This window comes from Corvus moneduloides, chromosome Z (genome assembly GCF_009650955.1).
Source record: "Corvus moneduloides isolate bCorMon1 chromosome Z, bCorMon1.pri, whole genome shotgun sequence".
In the NCBI taxonomy this organism is placed as follows: domain Eukaryota; kingdom Metazoa; phylum Chordata; class Aves; order Passeriformes; family Corvidae; genus Corvus; species Corvus moneduloides.
Genome location: NC_045511.1, coordinates 68,941,132 through 68,959,813, shown reverse-complemented (window position 1 = coordinate 68,959,813; position 18,682 = coordinate 68,941,132). Strand labels below are relative to the sequence as shown.

The window sequence follows — 18,682 nt, the reverse complement described above, 5'->3', positions numbered from 1 at the left end:
CATGCCATGTGAAAATCTCTGCTCCTCAGCAGCTGAGGGCCACCACCACACTGGAGACACTCCTCCTGCTTTTTAACATGATTCAACAGCCTTAGTTTACACATCAAAGGATATGAAGGTTACATACGATCGAGATCTGTGCCTGGATCGCCGGTAGTTTGGATCTGCCTGGGTTTTCCCCTTCTGCCGCCGCAGCACAGCTTCCCACTGAGGAGCCGAGTCAACCATTTCATTCTCTTGCCGTAATCTGCAAAGCAAGTACCAGGAGTTTAGTCTGAAGGCTCTGATGCAGGATGCTCTGAGAAGCAGTGGGATATTTCTTTTTCCCCCCCCACAAAAATCCAGGTCCTGCAATGCTGTACTTAACCTTTCATCTTTGCCAAATTTTAACAAATGCTCCTAAACTACATTAAAGTAAGAACTCTATAAAAGAAAACTTGCTGATTTGTTATTTAGAAACAGCATGAACTAAAAATGTAACAATCCATGTCCACAACTTGAATTCTTCTTCCCAGCCCAAGCCAAACATCTGGATTTCTTTCCTTGTTTACATATTCCAGTCTACCTCATCTGCAGCAAATAGGAGACCCACATCATAATACAAGGTTCTACTACTACAACTTTCACAAGTACTTTATTCCAGCATGCACTTTCCTAGGATCCAGGGGAAAATCCCCTTGGTGAGTCCCCACTCAGAAGAAGTGCTCCCTTCGTCCTAACCTGCAACAAATCTCAGGATGCATGCAGATCTCCATGGCACTCCTTCTGCACCATCCCCTGAGGCTTTGCTCCCTGTCATGGCTTATGTGCATCTAAATGACATGCTATGCCTTTTATTTCTTCTTTTTTTAATTTGGTTTCTTTAAAATCCATGAATTCATTATTGGAATGCATTACAGATGGAGCCAAACATCGAAATCCTATCAACTCAGCATATTTGTTAGCAGGCTGCAATAATTTCACAATGCCACAACCATCCAGGCAGCCAGGCAGTGTTTGACCAAAGTTCCACAGATGCTTCCCACAGTTTTGAGGTTGCACAAATGACTGCTGGGATGAAGTGCTAAGGTGGTGGAGCAAAAGGATATGCTTGGTCACAGCAGTGAACTTAAAATTCAGCAGGGATTTCAAAACATCCCTGGAAAATATCACCTTGAGTGTGGACTGTCTGATCAGATGGTATGACTGGCATACTGGAGAAACCAGAGGGGAAGACTCACAGGTAAAACAAACAAAGAAGCAAACAGAGATAAAGGGATTACACTGGAGATGTAGAAAATGCAAAGTATGTTGTTGTTGCTCCTCACTTCAGATGTACTTTTCTCTTTGAGTTTTGAATTGTATCAGGCTAAACCAGCTACACAGGCTTCTGCTTTTCCTTTGATCAGATCTTCTCTCACATGCATAATGAATTTTGAGCTGGATCCCCAACTACTGTAAACAGCCACAGCTCTACGAAATGGTAGGAAGCATCTGGAGAAGACTGCAACCTCAGGTTTTGATTTCTACGCAAATGTTTTTAAATCTGTAATCTGCTGACAGGTATTAACAAACTTCTACCTAAGGATTTAGTAGAAGAACTCACACAGCAACAAGTAATGAGTTGTGATTTTCATCCCAAATAATCCAATTTGTGCAAACAGCAATCATCCCATATGGTATAGACACCACCAACTGCCTCCCACACATGGCAGTCACTTGTACAAAAATACCAAAAATCTAAATATATAAAGTAGCATTGCAGCTATTAAAGCAAGCAGTGTCAGCCCACTCAAAGTCCTGTTGCAGCACAGCAGAACTCTACTAGATGGAGATATGAAGAAACAAAACATCCATTTTGCAGCTGCAAAGCATGCTCACATGAAATACATTATTTGAATGCAATGTTCAATTCTAGGAACTTTTGGGCAAATTTTTTAGCTTTTTGGTGACAGAAATGACAAAAAAAAAAAAAAAAGAAAATGAAAAGCTGAAAGTTTAACTCAAATCCTAAATTTCTATTTAAAGGTACTTTTGAATAAAAACTGCTGCCCTTGAACTGAAAGCCCATTACAACTTTCCTTTCATTCTTTTCACCGAGCACTGGCACAGGTTTTCCAGAGAGGTGGTGGCGTCTCCGTCCTTGGAGAAACTGAAAAGCTGTATGGGAATGACAGCTCTTGGTGGCCCTGCTGGAGCAGTGGTTGGACCAGATGACACCCAGAGGTCCCTGACAGCCTCAACCATTCAGTCACTCTGATTCTAATCAGATGGATCTGCTCAGTGTAGCCAGGAAGGAAACTATGCTTCAGTACACACTGTCTGCTCCTTTAATACATTTTTGTCTACACAATAAATTTTGACCACAGGATTGAAAAAGCAAATGCATTTCTTCTGTGATTGAAAAATGCTCAACACAGGTTTTTCAACTTTCATATGATCATCTGCTTAGGAGAAAACATTTATATGATGGAGTGAAACCCCAAAGACTGAGATCCAGTAAGGAGATTTTCCCTGAGATTTTTCTAGTGTTGTACCTTCAGAAGCTCTAATCTACATTTCTGGGGTTTTTTCTCATCTACATCTGGTTTTCTCTGATAATTTGTTTTCTCCTGGCAAATAGTTCACAGTGATCTCTTGTCCTGTGAACAGTATATTCTACTCTACTATGATCAGAAGAAGATTTCTTTGGTTAATGTGAGTATTCACTCATTCCAATAAAACAAAACAATTTTGTTTCTGCTTGTGTCAGGGACCTGGTTATTGTACTGGAAAATAAATTATATTATTCTATGCAACAGCATAAACTTGAGCAACAGCAGTTGCAAGCCTCATTTTAATGTCCTATTTAACCCTGCTAGGGCTGGCTCAGCTCTGATAACAGGAAAGCTACTCAGTGCCTCTGACCTTTCAGCTTGTTATGTTCCTGCTGTGGCTGCTAACAAAACACAGAAATTCATTATGACTGGTGTTTTCCTGCACCTGCTCACAAGGAACAAGTCTTAGACTTCCAGCTCATTTAGTACCTGTTTACTCTAACTCTTATAATGACTTTTTATCTGGCCTGATTTCAAGTAATCACCTCAGAAAAAGAGATGCTGAAACATTAACATTTTTGCTGTATCTTAGATTTCTGAAAATGTGAAAAACTTAGAAACAACTCAAAAAATTCATTTTTTTTTCTTCTTATTTTGAAATTTCTTTCCATGAAGTGAGGAAGGGTTGGTAAAGGCCCTTTTATCCTTCAAAAAAATGATAAGCAGTACTTATTCCTTCTCACAATTCAGTCTTTATATTGCCAGGAGTTCTTAAAAACATTCTTGTGGTCAGTCTCTAATTTCTTTCATTTGCTTGTGGAGCTCCCTGCACAAGGATTTTCACACGCGGGAAAAAGCCTGGCAAGAGTATTCTAGGAGAAAGGGATACAAAATACCACTTACTGCTGATCACTGAAACTACACTCAGCATGTCATTTCAACTTCAGCTGGAAAACAAACCTTCCATGCACACTAGGTTATTGTTAACCAAGTATCTTACTACACTGCACTCTAATTTAGGTAAGCTTCAAAGAAATTTTATGTCTCACATACGCTTTATGCCATCCTATGCGAGTGTCACAATGATTTTTTAGTATTTCTTTAACTACTGCAAGTCATGTTTAAAACGTAATTACACTGTATACTCCCACAGCACTACCTAGAATATGATTATTTCTAAGAGCTTCCAGAGATCTGGAAATAATTTATCACTGCAAAGTAGACATGAAGAAATGATGGAAGCTCATGGAGGCAGCAATTTAGAAAATTTGCCTTAAAACAGTTCCTCTTTTGACCAGTTGCATTTCTCTTGCACTGTGTTTATGCAATATGAAGAAATTCTATGTGCTTTTAAAAATGTATTTTCTAAAATATATTTTTGAATATATTTGAATATTATTAAATTATATATGGATGCTGTTATCTCCAGTGCAACATGAAAGATACAGCTTTAAAGGGAATTTATAGGAATTCAGTAGTTATGCCATCTTTTTCATATCAGCAACAAGAAAAATAGGATATATAATACAGGACTTGTTAGCATCACTTGATATGAACTACTGCTGTCCTATTAAAACTTGATGCTGTACACATTTTGGGTTTGGGACCACACCTGACATTTTGGAAAACAAAACAGTAATATCATTAAATGCATGGATTTAAAAACAGCACTGAAATTCATAGCCATTAAAAATGTTTTTACTTCTCGAAAGCTTATTTTCTGCTTAAAAAAGTCTGCACTTGAATTTGTGAGGTATTGAAGTATATGCTGAGAATATTGTTATCAAGATATTATCCCCTTTATTTGCATTTATATTGCAAGTCTTTTGTAAGTGTGCCCTGTATTTGATCATGTGGTTCATTACTGAGCTCTTCCTAAGCAACAGGAGGGCAGGCATTCATTGCATACAACTATAATGATGTATTCTGGCAATCATCACTCTTCTTATTTAGAAAAGGGTCTTACACTGCCTCAGGAGGACTCTATACACATAAAACATGTTAGATCCCTTCTTACTAGGTTTATCAGAGAAAAGTCCATCTCCACTTGTCTGTGTTTCATGTCTCCCTGTCTAAAATATTTAATAGATTGTCACCTGTTTCTCTTCTTCCGATGCTCTCTGTTGGAATTTTCAGATTCACTGCCACTGCTGGTGTTACAGCGGGACCGTGACCTGGAGAAGAGAAAAGCAACATCTCAAAATTAATTTATCTACTATCACCAAAATTATTGCAGTGCTAAACGAGGAAGGAACAACACTGCAAAAACATCACTCAGATGTTTTTCATTCTCAGAAATCAGAATTAAAAGACTCTGGAGGGCTTGTCTACACCTGCAAGTCATATTATCTTTTTCTCATTAATTGATTGGGAAGAACTGCTTCAAAAGTAGTGCACCCACAGTGTAGTATAAGGTGAGTGCTATTTTCATTTTGAATAATTTCATTGTTTCATTTGTTTTATTTTTTAAAAATTATTTCATTTTATAATTCAGCATTCTTTTTGTGTATGCCACATCAATGTGTTTCTTGGAGGTGTGAAATGTATCATCTCTAATCTGCATGTATTCTGGCTCTTTTCCTCTTGTACATTGTGGTATGCCCAACAGAAATTATACAGAATTTTGGGATTGCAAGCAAAACAAAATGCTCACAGATCTGTATTTTCTATTCACCTCAACTTCCATCCTGTAAGTTCGTAAGTCCTCAGTCTATGGAGTCTGTTCTCCTCTCTCTCCTAAATTAGGAAATCATTAGCTCAAATATCTCATCTCCCATTCAAACAAAAATGTCTTAGAGTAACAGGACAGCTAAAATCTAGGAAAATCAGCTGAACCCAGCTTGTCTGAAGGGAATGTTAGCCAGCATGGAAGAAATACCAGTAACACTGGGATTCTGCTGCTCTTTATGGAAGAAGGCGGCTCAACTACCTACAGGCAAACTCTTCTCTACTACCTGAGACCCTTAAACCCATGATTGGATTTTGGAGCAGACAGACCAACTATCAGGACTTTGGTCCTAGAAACCAGGACTCTGTCACTGTACCACTGACTATGTTGGAAATAATGTAACTTTTAAAACTTTTTAATTTTATTTCTCTAGTCAGGCTTGGTTTACCTTTGCCTTGGGGAAGGGAAGTCTAAGAGCTTTTTAGGGGGACTTTGCACCACTCAACGGAGATAAGCTTAACGTCTCAACAGACTGGGAGTAGCCCTAAAGATACCCAGAAAGATAACGACCATCAGCAAACATCAATGAACATCCACCCCAGACATTGCCCCCGGCATGGTTGGAGACACTGGTCCGGAAAAGACTGACAAGGAAACCAAGGAGTGAGGACCTTATTAACATCAGAGGTGAAGAAATCCACATCCCATAGGAGGCCAGATACTAAGAACTACGCAACTTGGGACCAATGAACAATAAACCAATGGATTTCTATGGGTTTTGGGCTGTATACGTGTTAGGAAAAATCTAGTAAAACTTATGTGTGTATGGAATATTTTCCATGGCACATCCTGGCCAGAAATAAAGTAATGCCTGATTCTCTGTCACTTCAAATATAGTGTTAGAGGGTTTTTGTTTTTCCCATAGTTTTGGTGACAGCTAGGTCCTAAAGACTGCCACTCTCATCAAAACCTGATTTGGACCATTCATTCTTTAGTGTGAGGATGGTCTTGGAATGGTTAGATTTGATGATCTGGAAAAGGTCCTTCCCAACCTGAACACTTCTGTGATTCCATGAATGCCCCCAAAGACAGATGTGTTTCTCTGCTATACTGACAGCCCAGCTGATTAATGCGGAAGGCTGACTGATATTAACAGGAGCTGGTCTACAAGGATTTAGGTTGCCTGGAGTCAGAATCAGTGACGGTTTTGCTGCAATGGAGAACAGAACTTTTATTTCTGAGGTCTCTGGCCATGACATAAGAGCTAAAGAGGATAACTCCTGATGATGCTGGTAGAGATACATATTTTTGTATGCCTCCCAGCTTTTCTTTTGCTCTTTTTGATAGCTGACATTTGTAAGAGGACAGATGTGTTAAACTACACCTCAAACAAGCCAAGGAGAGAAAGCAGTTTCTTAGGTGTAAGGAGAAGCATTTCACGACAAGGTAGGAAGTTGCTGACCAGCACCTACTCACTGCATGTTCTAATGGCTTAGGAGGAAGAGCCCAAACAGGATGAGAGAAGATTGTTCCTAAGGAACAGAACAGATGCAGCATGGAACTGCACTGTCTGGTGAGGGACACATTACTCTGCTTTCTACAGGATTACGACTGCATAACCAGGACACTGTTACAGATGTCACTCTGACACACCTCAGAGCCTCATTAAATTCTCCATAATACCAGTGAATTATGGTTGCCTTCATCAAATTCCTGAGCTTTTAAATGCTTCAGTCTATGGAATCCGTTCTCCCCTCCTAAATTAGGAAATCATTAGCTCAAATAGCTCCCATTCAAACAAATATGTCTTAGAATAACAGGACAGCTAAAGTCTAAGAAAATCAATTCAACCCAGCTTGCCTGAAGGGAATAAATTTGGCAAAGTGAAATTTCCCCCAGAGAAGAAGCCTCTCCTCATCCGCAAACTTCATGTTCATAATTTAAAGCCAGATTGCCAGCTAAAAATACACCTTTCTGGGTGAAGCTCAAAGTGAGGATAAAAATATGTGTGTTACTATCAAAAACTGTAACCCCAAAGGAAGAAGGAAGATTAAAAGATGGTGTCAAAAAAATTCACTAGAGCACAATGGAAGAGTTAAGAGCAATAAATGCTCTAGAACTGCAGCAGACCTTACACAGCCAAAAGTATACCTTTCCCCACCCCAGTCTTATCAGATGTTTAATAAATATTCCACTAACATCAACCTTAGTAAGTCATTTGAGCAACACTGTTCTTTCACAGTTCCAGGTCATTAGCATGACACTTTTCTTCTACATTTTTCACTATGACAAGAATTTTCTTACTGTGATTTAAGTAATTTATCTCATAAGGTACCAAAACAGCCAAAAATCACAGAGTGGCAGGCAAAGTACAAGATAAAACATCCAATGTGATCAAACTCAAGACAAGCCTTTCTCTAACTTTTCAGGAATGGAAATCTGATCCACCTTTTGGATATTGCACATCAAATTACCTTGTGTTCCCCGTCAGGAAAGCACTTGTGGGGACACAGAAGGGCTCCTGAGCTGTCAGCTGAGTGGCAGCAGCTCATGCTTTTTGTCAGAATATTATCTTTCACTGAATATTAAATATCAGTTTTTACTGAACTGCATAAAATACCAAAAATGGTGCGGAAAAAAGATAGTTTCCTAAATCAGGTGCAAGAACACACGAGATCATCCTGATCTCTGACAATTTTAGGGTACCTTTTGTCCTTTATTCCCGTTTTCTTTGTCATGCAATATATTTGATATTTTGCGGGTAGAATACCTATATGGTCTGGCATAAGGAGCAGGAAAGAAGTCATAGTCAGTTTTACAAGAGATACAACAAATATTGTCTAGGAGAGGGCTTGGAGAGCTGAGGAAAGCTCACAGCCTGGCACAGTCTTTTTCTGATTAAAATGAGAGGAGAATAGCCAAATTGTGAGGAAGTGGAGAAGGTCTTTTGCAATGTACAGTAACAAACCTGTGCACAGCCTTTGGGAGGAGGTCCCTTCTGAGCACTGAGGCTTTCCAACTGAGATGCCTAACTAAATCTTCTCAGTTCTATGTGCTGGACATCTATCACAGGACTACCGCTGGCAACTTGTAACACTAACATTCTTCCAAAAAATATTCTGTTATCTTATAATAAGTACAAAGTATGTGAGCACTTTCTCTGGCTTCCTGTGATTGTCCCTGAGATGTTTGTATCTCTGCCAGAGCTCCTTTCCCGTGCTGCAGCAGTGATTCAGATCCTGGGAGTGCCTCCTCTCCTTCCCAAGCTCCAGGAGCCTCTGGCATTGAAATGCACTACACTCTCTCATTCCAGCAGTGCAAGCAGGAACACAGGAGAGAGGAGAAGCACTGAACAGAGTCATGACAGGCAGATGTGGCAAAAATCTTGTCAAAAACTGAAGCTGTTGAAGGGCACACCCAAATTCACACCTGCATTTTATTTGAAATGTGACAACCAGTCACGTGTGAAATGGCAGATGGGGGTGGGGGGCGGGGAAGAAGCTTAAGAAAAAATCAACAAAAAATGTGCAAGACAGCAAGAGGACCACCAGGAGTTACAGATGGCTTTGCACTTACCTCTTGCAGGACAATTCATCTCAGACGATAGAACACTTGCTTGCAAAACAGTTTAATTAAAAGTGGGTAGGGAGGCTGGAGAAGTAAAAACAATTCTGCAGATTCAGACTCCAAAAGCTAAAACCTCTGCAATTGACTCTCAAGTTGCAGATAAGCCCTCAGGAAACTTTCACAAGCTGCTTCTAACATGGGGTAGTAACAATGTGCTGCAAACTCTGTGCTGTGATGAGGCTGTGCCACAGAGCATTTTAGCAAAAGATAAGAAATAAAAAATTAAATGGTCATAACATAACAAACCTTTCATACATTTAAGAAAATTAGGGAGAAGGAAGGAAAGGAGGGGATGCAGTGAACCAAAATATGACCAGTATCGTCACTATCATTTCATACCTGCTATAGATCGTATATTTACCTTCTCCTTTGCTTTAAATCTGAATCTTCACCACTGTTTTGATTTTTCCTGTGACATTAAGGAAGTTTTAATGAAATATCATTGAGTCACTTAATACAAATACACAAAACTACCCTTAAAAAAACCTTAAAACTTTACAAGGTGTTTTAGTTTTTTGATAAATTTTTTTTCAATATGATCTCAGGTAGAGAAAATAGGGCATATGCTTGTTTTAAACCTTTCAGGACACCTTTACAGTAAGTTGTGAAGGCATGATTCCATTCAAGCTCTCATTGCAAACCCCTGACTTGCAAAATTAAGCATAGCATGCTGGCCTTTAGAGTTTCCTACTGTTTGCAACACACTAGAGCCTGGTGGTTTCCTCTTAACTCCAGTAAACAACATAAACATAACACAGCTATTGTTATTAACAGTTGGAAAAGGAAAGTGCATGAATAAAACCAAGACTCAGGAAGGCATAATTAAGTTAGAACCTACCTACTGTTAGTCTTCACAGTCTCACATTCAAGATAAAACTTCTAAAAACATTTTGTTCATGTGGTAGCCCAAGAGAAAACTTGGTATTGGCATGACTGTCTGTCCACTGACTAGATCAGCCCAATGCAAATCCCAGATTTCCTGCTGCACAGTGCACAAACACTTTTCTTTTCTTGATATGAGAGAGCTTTGCATTGCACATCTCTAGTTTTTGTTTTTACAAAGCCAAACAAGTCCTTCTGACAACTAAGCTAGCAATGCATCAGAAAACCTGTGCTGGGTTTGTCTGCAGTAGAGTTAGTTTTCTTCCCAGTGGCAGGTTTGGGGCTGTGTTTTGGGGTTGTGCTAAACACAGGGTTGATGATATAGACATGCTTTTGTTACTGCTGAGCGGGGATTGCACTGAGCCAAGGCCACGCTGGGGAGGAGACTGGGGGTACGTGGGAGGCTGGGAGGGGACACAGGCAGGACAGGTGACCCCAGCTGACCGAAGGGATATTCCAGACCTTGTGGCATCAGGCTCAGTGTATAAAGTGGGGGAAAGAAGGAGGGAGGAGGGGATGTTGGACTGATGGGGTTTGACCTCCCAAGTCACCATGAGTGTGATGGGGCCCTGCCCTGCTGGGGATGGCTGAACACCTGCCCAGCCATGGGAAGCAGGGAATTCATTCCTTGTGTTGCTTTGCTTGTGTGCACGGCTTTTGCTTTCCCTATTGAACTGTCTGTATCTCAGCCCATGAGTTTTTTACCTCTTACCCTTCTGATTCTTCCCCTGATCCTGCTGGTGGGGGAGTGAGTGAGGGGCTGCCTGGGGCTGGGCTGAGGTTAAAATATGACAAAACCCATTCAGGAAACACATTGCTGTTAACATCTATGAGGGCTCTATCCAACAGAGCAAATAAACACAACTCCATTGCCCGAGAGTTACACTCATTTATTTGAGGTCACTAAGCAGGCACCATGGGTGAGTTTCTTAGTTTCTTCTCTCCTATCCCAGACAGCTAATGGCAGATAAAAGGTCTGAAACAGTTCAGAAACCTGAGAAGGATAAAAGCTCCACATCAAACTAGATTTCCTCATCAATATAGCTGCATTGTCAGAGACCCCTTTGTAACTCTGGCTTTGAAGGCCAAACAGGTAATTATTCCAGAGCTGTCAGAAAGAGATGTAACTCTCATGTGCTGGCTCCTAAGGCAGTTTTAGACGACTGCAATGAATATGGCACGGTATCTGTGTCTGTTTATACTTCATAACAAATCACAGCACCAGGCAGGGTGCTCCAGCAATGAAAGCAGCTTCTCAGCAGGACAAATTGTCCCAAGTAACACACAATCTCTCAATACTCCATCACGTCAGAGCTGCCCCTGTAATTTTCTTTTTGGACACGCTCAAGGACATGCAGCACAGAACCTCCATCCATTCTATTTTACTTCTCTAAGTCACTCAATTCAGCTTGTACCAACTGAATGTGTCACATAGTTGTATTTTTGCTGGTGTCCTCTCTAATACAGGACTGTCAAAGACAACTATATGGCTCATTTGTTTAATCCTTGGGGCAGTTAAAGCAAAGAAATGTCCTTATAACACTGCATTGGAAGCTCATTGTCAAGCAAACAAATCCATCAGTGCTTTCATTCACCAGGCAAAAAGAGCTCCAGTAACCAAAGGAATCTTGCACGTGCCAATAATGCAACTTCTCACATTTTTAACATCATTTTCCCACAACAGCACACAAGCAAACAACCTGATCAAAGCTTTCTTTCCAAAACCAGCTGTGGTATTCTTGCTCAGGTGTATTTTTTTACTAACAACTGGCCCCTGGAATACCCCCTTTCCCAGGACCTAGCTGTGCCTGCACAAGCTGGACACCGAGCATGCAGGAGCCCAAGTTTCTACACTGAGAAGCTGACAGTAATTAACCCTGAGGCTCTTACCTCCTCCGAACTGGCTGCCCAGACTCATTCTCACTGCCACCAGATGGGTTCCTTCGGCGAGAGTAAGGAAACTTTGGTGATTTATTGCGGTCACTGGCAGAATTATACAGTCCACTAAGGTTAAAAAGGAAGAGCAAAGAATCAGCTTTAAAATTTCCACAACAGTTAGGCCAGCTAACTGAGATTCAGCGTACAAAAATGAAAACATTCATGCATGCACACACACACGCACAGGTGAGTACTTGGCTATACATCCTTTTGTGGGTGTTAATGTGTGTGTTATGTAAATGCAGATGGTACTGCTTTTTAGCAATACATTTTTCGCACTAAACCTTAAAAATGTAGGAGAGAGGCCTCAGCATTTTTAAGCCAACAACTCTAAGCCTACAAAACAGAGATTTTAGTTTATTCATATTCTTTTACCGTAATAAAACTTCTGTGCTTTAGTATGGCGTATCCAACCCAGAGCTAGGCATTCTTCATGTTTTCCATGGATGTAAGTGTTGAAAACTTGCCATGTTCCTTGTCATGTCATGACATATGTCTTCATCACAGAGCTGATGCTTGGGAACATGAAGCAATTCTACCTCCATTTCTCTTCTGTTCATCCATGCAAACCTCTGCCAATGGTGTGGAGGTGCTCCAAGTTTCAGCTTTCCTTCTGCTTTCCTAAAAGCCTCTGGCCTTCAAATTTAATCCATTCTTCACCTACTTCTGCAGACAGCTGATTACAGCACTGTTCTGCACAGGTGAAAAGTTCCCACAGCTCATCGCAATGAGAATTATTATTAAGAGCTGTGAAAACCTCTCTGCAACATCCAGCCTGCTTATGTGTCTAAAACTGCAGAGTGCTTTAGAATGAATAGATTTGCAAAAACTCAATCCTAGTGTTCTTTAGCTCCTGAAAGGTTAAACTTTCTGCTGTCCTGAGAGCAATTTAAACACTGGAGCCATAAAGTGACAAGATGACACCACTTCTCTAAAAATAACCAAAGAAACGTCTGTCTTAGAAAGAGAGTATTTGCTCACTGTTCTGTCTTTACTCTGAAAACTACTCTGTTTAGAGGAGGAGCACAAGGGGTAAATCATCAGGGTGCCCCAAACGACACATGTATAGATCTGAATTGTCACAGAAAAGCAGGACCATTCTGGATTACACTTTACATGCTGTCTGGTTCAGTAGCCCGTTTCCAACGTCAGCTGTAAACAACCACCTACAGGAAGCAAAACCCTGAAGACAGCTTCCCAGTGCTCCCTGAGTCCCATACCATTCCCAGTCCAGGAGGCTTGCTGAGCCTGCTGCTGCACCTCTGCCTTCAGAAGCCCTTCAGAATTTTTGTTTCATGACTCACCCAGCTTCCCCCAGGAATTCATCAGCTTGCAGCACCCCTTGCAAAGGAGGACCACAAGTCTCCCACTCATGGTGAGTCACTACTCACTGCCTTTCTCAACATTTTTACACCACCTTCAATAGCTTCACCTGGAGATCCTCAGCTCTTTTGCTGGAAGAATACAGTCCTGATCACTTTCTCTTTTCTCAGTACAACTTGTGTTTTCTAGATGTTAACCCCTGAAATTGCCTCTTTTACTGACTGAAGGGAGGATCCTGTCTGGCCTATGCCCTTGTTCCCTGTCAGATTTACTGCAGAGCCTTTCACATCTTTGATTACTTTTGCTGCCCCTCTCAAAGCCTATTCCTTTTCCTGAGATAAGGGCATCAGAACTGCTCCCAAAATTCATGGAGCACATATGTGATCCACCAAGTTACATAATGACATAATGCTGTTCTCTTATAATTATTACTAATTATTATTACTAATAATTGCTAATTGTTTTTCTGACTGCTACACAGCTGATGTTTTCTTCGTTATCCATCAGAATTCCACAGCACTACATATTAATCAGAAATTTAGGGTTATTTTTTTTGTCCTCATGTACCTCTCTTCACATTTTTTGACTCAATAGGATCTACCCATCAGTCACACTTTAGGGGTCTTTCTGCCACCCTTCACAGACAAATTTCTCACTATCCTAAACAATTTTGTATCATCACCAAACTTTATTACCCCTTTTCAAGTTCTTTGACAAATATACTAAATATCAGAGGTCTATGAGCAGATCTCTGTAGAAAGCCACTGCTGACATTCATTCACTGGCTACCTCCTCCTACACATACTTTCCTAATTTTTAACTGTTTATTTATCCATGAAAGAACCTACCTGCACACATGCAATACACCTATATTATGAATAAAATAACACAATAATATATTATATGAATATCCTTCAACCTACTGCTGTGGCATGGTATTTACCATTGCACAATACCTGAGACATCAAGTCTTGCCTTACCTCTGGGGGCCATTTTCCTCCCATGGAGCACTTGTTTTACTTCTTTGTGTTTCTGGACTGTTTTCATTTTTCATGTTTTTAAAGCTAAATAAGAGTATAGATATATACATACATTTATTTATTTATTTGTTTATTCTTAAAAACCCATTGTACACAGATCACATTTTCTTTTATCCTGAACATTAAAAATTTAATTTTAAAGGCATACACACATTACAGAGACCCACCCTGGCATATAGTTACTTATTTATTATACAAAAGAGGGTGAAGACCTGCTATGTTGAAAAATTTCTCCTAAAAAGAGCAATCATAAGGGGAGGGGGAGAGAAGGAAAAAAAAAGAGGAAAAAAAAAAAGAAAAAAGGAAAAAAAATCATCTCTGCAAGCTCATAATTGTGGCAGCACTGAGTCAGAAAAACAGTCAATCCTGTCTCCAAATAAACAAGAACAGATACTTACGCAAGAAGTCTAACAATAGGGCAAACACACAATATGATCTCATAATCTTCCATAATATGCAGTTAACAGATTACTGAAACAGAGGCTTTACCTCCTTTTTATTTTACATAGCTCTTAATGAAACTTTCTTCCATTGATTTAGTTAAATACTTCTTGAATATTTTAAAATTTTTGTCATAAATAGTGCCTGGTAGGAGTATGTTTCAGTATCTGGCTATGACATAAACAATTACTTAATTTTATTTTAAGACTTCCACATGGTTCAAAACTTCCATCCCTTGTTCCTGACTGTTTCTGTGATTATAGAAAGAAATAAAGAAAAACAAACACCTATGAACAATGGCTCCCTAAGAAAAAACTCCACCCCTTAATATTTTTTTACACATTTATAACTGTCTAATCTCTTTCCCAAGGGAAAGAACCACAGACTGCTTAATCTCTCCCAGTATGGGAGTCACCACATACCTCAGATTATCCTTATCATATTTCCCTACCATTTTTCCAGGTGTACAGTACCTACTTTAAAATGGGAGCAACAAAGGCAGGGGTGATGTAAACTATTCAAAGTATGACAGATCACAGGTTCATAGGTTCACAGGGCAGCATATCCTTCTCATACCATCCCCAGTAGAGCCTTGGGTTTTATTTTTGCCAGGAAGATGTTTTTGTGAAAGAGCTGACTTCACTGACTGCTGCAAGGCAAACCAGGAGAGTCACCTGGCTTGAGAACTATATCAGTGTTTGTAACCAGTCTCTCACCATACGTACAGGGATGGGGGGAAAAAAGCAGGATGCTCCAATTCTTCCTTTATCCCTATCATTCCCACAGTGTCAGGTTTTACAGCTTCTGACCCATTAAAGCTCCCAGATAATTGCCACTTCAAATGCTGGGAAGTGGCTTTTAGCTGAAGCACACTCCTGTCCTTGTCAGTTGCTCAGCAGAGCTTTTCCTGCAGCACCATTCCTAGAGCTCTCTTCCTCCATGGACAAGCAGTTCACCTGAGATAGAACGAGGCAGCCACACTGATTTCCACTCAGGTTGTCAAGAAGTATTACTGACAGCAACCCCGTACAATCATTAATACATCATATAGTTATAAAGTGCTATTCGGGAAGAAAAAATAAAAGCTCTACAGTTGCTTAGAGAGGGGGATATAAGCTGGGAGTTCTTTTCCCAGAGCAGGAGGTGACAGACCCAGCTTTATGTAGGAATCGTGGCTACTTAACTCACTAATCCACTTTTAACCTCAGCCTTTGGATATTACAGGTCACTGAGTTAATCATTTAATTCTCACAGAGTGAACAAAATGCAAAGCTACAGTAAGTCAGCAAGAAAAGAAATTAAATTACACTTTATCAGGTAAATCATTTTCTTAATATTGCACCCATTAATTATTGACTCATAGGTGCATGCAATCTATTCCCAGGCTTAAAAATATGTGCTTACTACAGAGTGAGCAAGTAACTCAGATAAATATATATCTGTCCCATATTGCACAAAGGAATTGATTTGCACAGCATGAACTACTGAACAATACCTTGGTTGAACTTAGAGAAATGTGAATACTGTTTTCAAATCTTCAAGAGATAAAGTACCTGGGAGGTGAATTTACTGCATTAAATTCCCAAGTGATTATTCATTTGGAGCAGATACACACTTTACGGACAGAAAGCTAGAGTGTGGCAGCTCTTCAAATACCAGCAGCATCTCCAGGAATGCAGTTGCAAAAGGTACCGAGTTCATTTTAAGTATCTGAAAGGGTTAGGATCTGAATTTCATGTGAGATTACTGTCATTGGGGGGGGGGGGGTTTATGATTTGAATTTATACCACTTATGCATAAGTAATTAACTATAGATCTCAACTGTGGATGAGATGTTAAATATGAAAACTCAGCTCATGAACACTACTGAAAGATGCTCTGCCAGCATCACTGACAACTAATGCAAGAATTACACAGGATGGAGCAAACTTCTGAACTGTAAATGCAGCATAAATTTTGTGCGCTGCCTCTCACATATACAAAGCCTGGCAGACCCAAAAGGTGTTTTACATGTGCAGACAGAGACACAGGGAAAACCAAATCAAATCCTAAATAGAAAAAAAACTTCCAACACCTTTTTTTTTTTCCTGGAAATGACTAAGACTGTCTAAAACATGACTTAGTAAGAACCTGCCTGTGAACTGCTTTTAAACTGTCAGGGTAAGAAACTAAACTCAGAAACCTTGAAGCTGTCATACTGAGAGCCACTTATTTTGGTTCTTCCTCTTAAACCTGCCTATCCATTTCTTTTTAACAGCTCGTTGCTAAAAATTCTGTCACAAATTCTGTCTGTCCCCCCAAAATTATGATCTCTGAACTATCACTATGGAATAATGGTACCTTTTGCTTTGTATCTTTCTCTCTCCTAACAAATCACAGAACAACACAATGGTGGGGTTGTCAGTGTCCTCTGGATGTCATCTGGTCCAGCTGCCTGTTTCAGCAGGGTGACCCAGATTCAGCTGCCAAGGACTATTCCCAGACAGCTGTGGAATTATCTCTAAGGATGGAGACTCCACCACATTTCTGCACAACCTGACTGTGCCGGTGCTCAGTCATCTGCACAGGGAAAAATTGTTTCCTGACATTCAGAGGGAACCTGCTGTGTTTTAGTGTGTGCCCACCAGGTGCTGTCACTGGGAACCACTGGAAAGAGCCTGAATCCATCCTCTTTGTGTCCTCCCTTCATGTATTTTTTTACCTCTGTATTGTTTTCTACTTAAAGGTTTAGCTTCAGCATGACCAAGTGGCAAAATCATAAACTTTCTTTTAACACATGATTAGCATTATTTTCTAAGGACTAGAATAGTGCATTCAATTTCCCTCAAAATGAGAAAGCAATTTAACTCAGCTTTTCTTTTGGAGGTCAACTGCTCCAAATATTAGGCAATAGAGAACACTATCCACCAAGCATTTGCAGTAAATCTTTTAGATCCTTTTTCAGACCTCAGTCCAGATGCCTAGTAGGTGAAGCCCACAGCTTCAATGCATACATAAGTCCAGTTAAGAGTTACTCAGTTAAGAAAAAAAACCCCAGCTGTCAGGATTGCCAAGCATGCAGAGACAGATATCCAGACAACTAAACAAAAGTTAAGTGCTGTGTTTTTGATTCATTCTTTTGTCAGATCACTCTTTTTCTGATTCAGGCACAAAAATTCCACCTAAAATTAGGGGTGGAGATATAAATCCCTTTCCGAATATGAGCCTTACCTCTTCCTTTCAGATATACTTAATAACCAGAGATGCGCACTTCAGCACTGATAAATCAGACACAGCAGACCACACAAGTCCAGAAGAGCCCTGGCAATTCACTACTCCTACAGATCAGGAACAAAAACTCCTGATTTTTATTACAAATTGAACAGTATAATGGGAAATCACTGCAAGATTAACAAACCTGCTGGGAGAGAGCCCATGCCCAGCTTCTCTCTGCACACACACCTCAAGCTTGCCCTGTTCAGAGACAGAAGGCCCATGCCCTGAGGGCTCTGACAGCCAGCCCACAGCTCCCAGGGGAGAGACTAACAGGACTTCACAGGACTATCCTGCCCAGTGCCCTTTGGGTCATTACCTGGTTTTTTTTCCTATTTAAACCTGAGACTGTCTGCCTTCCCATTAACTTTTGCTGATTTACGGGTTCTCAAACCATGTGTCACCTGAAATCCCTGTTCCACATTGATTGGAAGAGCAGGGTTTTATAAAACAAATTACTTAGAAACACTCTCTGACCTTTGTCAGCAGAAGATCAGATGGTCCTGAACTCAAGAGCAGGATAAACTGGTACTAATGATTACTAAACATGTTCCTCTATCCAATGCATTGTACAACCTCTTAAAAGCTGTAAGGAAACTGTGGGTCCACATACCTTTTCACTGGAGAAGGTGCAATAATTTTGGTAGTTCCTTCATTTTCCCCATTTGTTGTAATCTGGCTTATGTTCTTAGAACCTGAAGGAAAAAAAAGCCCGAAACAGATGAGTCCTGTAGCACAAATGTTTGCACACCTATTCAGCATAATCACCTCCTGAACACAGGGGAGCATGAGAGATAAAATGACACACAAGATATCTGGTGCATGCTCTTCTTGTTAAGGGTGTGTAAGGACCACGCTTTTGTGCTTTATCCTTATTTCTAGTTGTACCAGGACACAATAAATAAATAAATAAAGTTAAACATGAAGCACATTCATTACTCTTCCACATAAGACAGAAAAGTCTGAAGCTGTTGTTCTCAAAGGAATACTCTGTC

General features: G+C 40.1%; 1 protein-coding gene across 1 annotated transcript in view; it reads right to left on the bottom strand.

Moving 5' to 3' along the window:
- EPB41L4A (erythrocyte membrane protein band 4.1 like 4A) overlaps positions 1-18,682 on the bottom strand; it is a 123,213-nt gene that overhangs the window by 17,357 nt on the left and 87,174 nt on the right. The window contains exons 13-18 of the mRNA XM_032095107.1: positions 18,301-18,382; positions 13,935-14,018; positions 11,584-11,697; positions 9,173-9,220; positions 4,613-4,690; positions 128-247 (exon numbers count right to left, since the gene is read on the bottom strand). Coding sequence (XP_031950998.1) covers positions 128-247; positions 4,613-4,690; positions 9,173-9,220; positions 11,584-11,697; positions 13,935-14,018; positions 18,301-18,382 — 526 coding nt within the window. The remainder of the gene's footprint in view (positions 1-127; positions 248-4,612; positions 4,691-9,172; positions 9,221-11,583; positions 11,698-13,934; positions 14,019-18,300; positions 18,383-18,682) is intronic.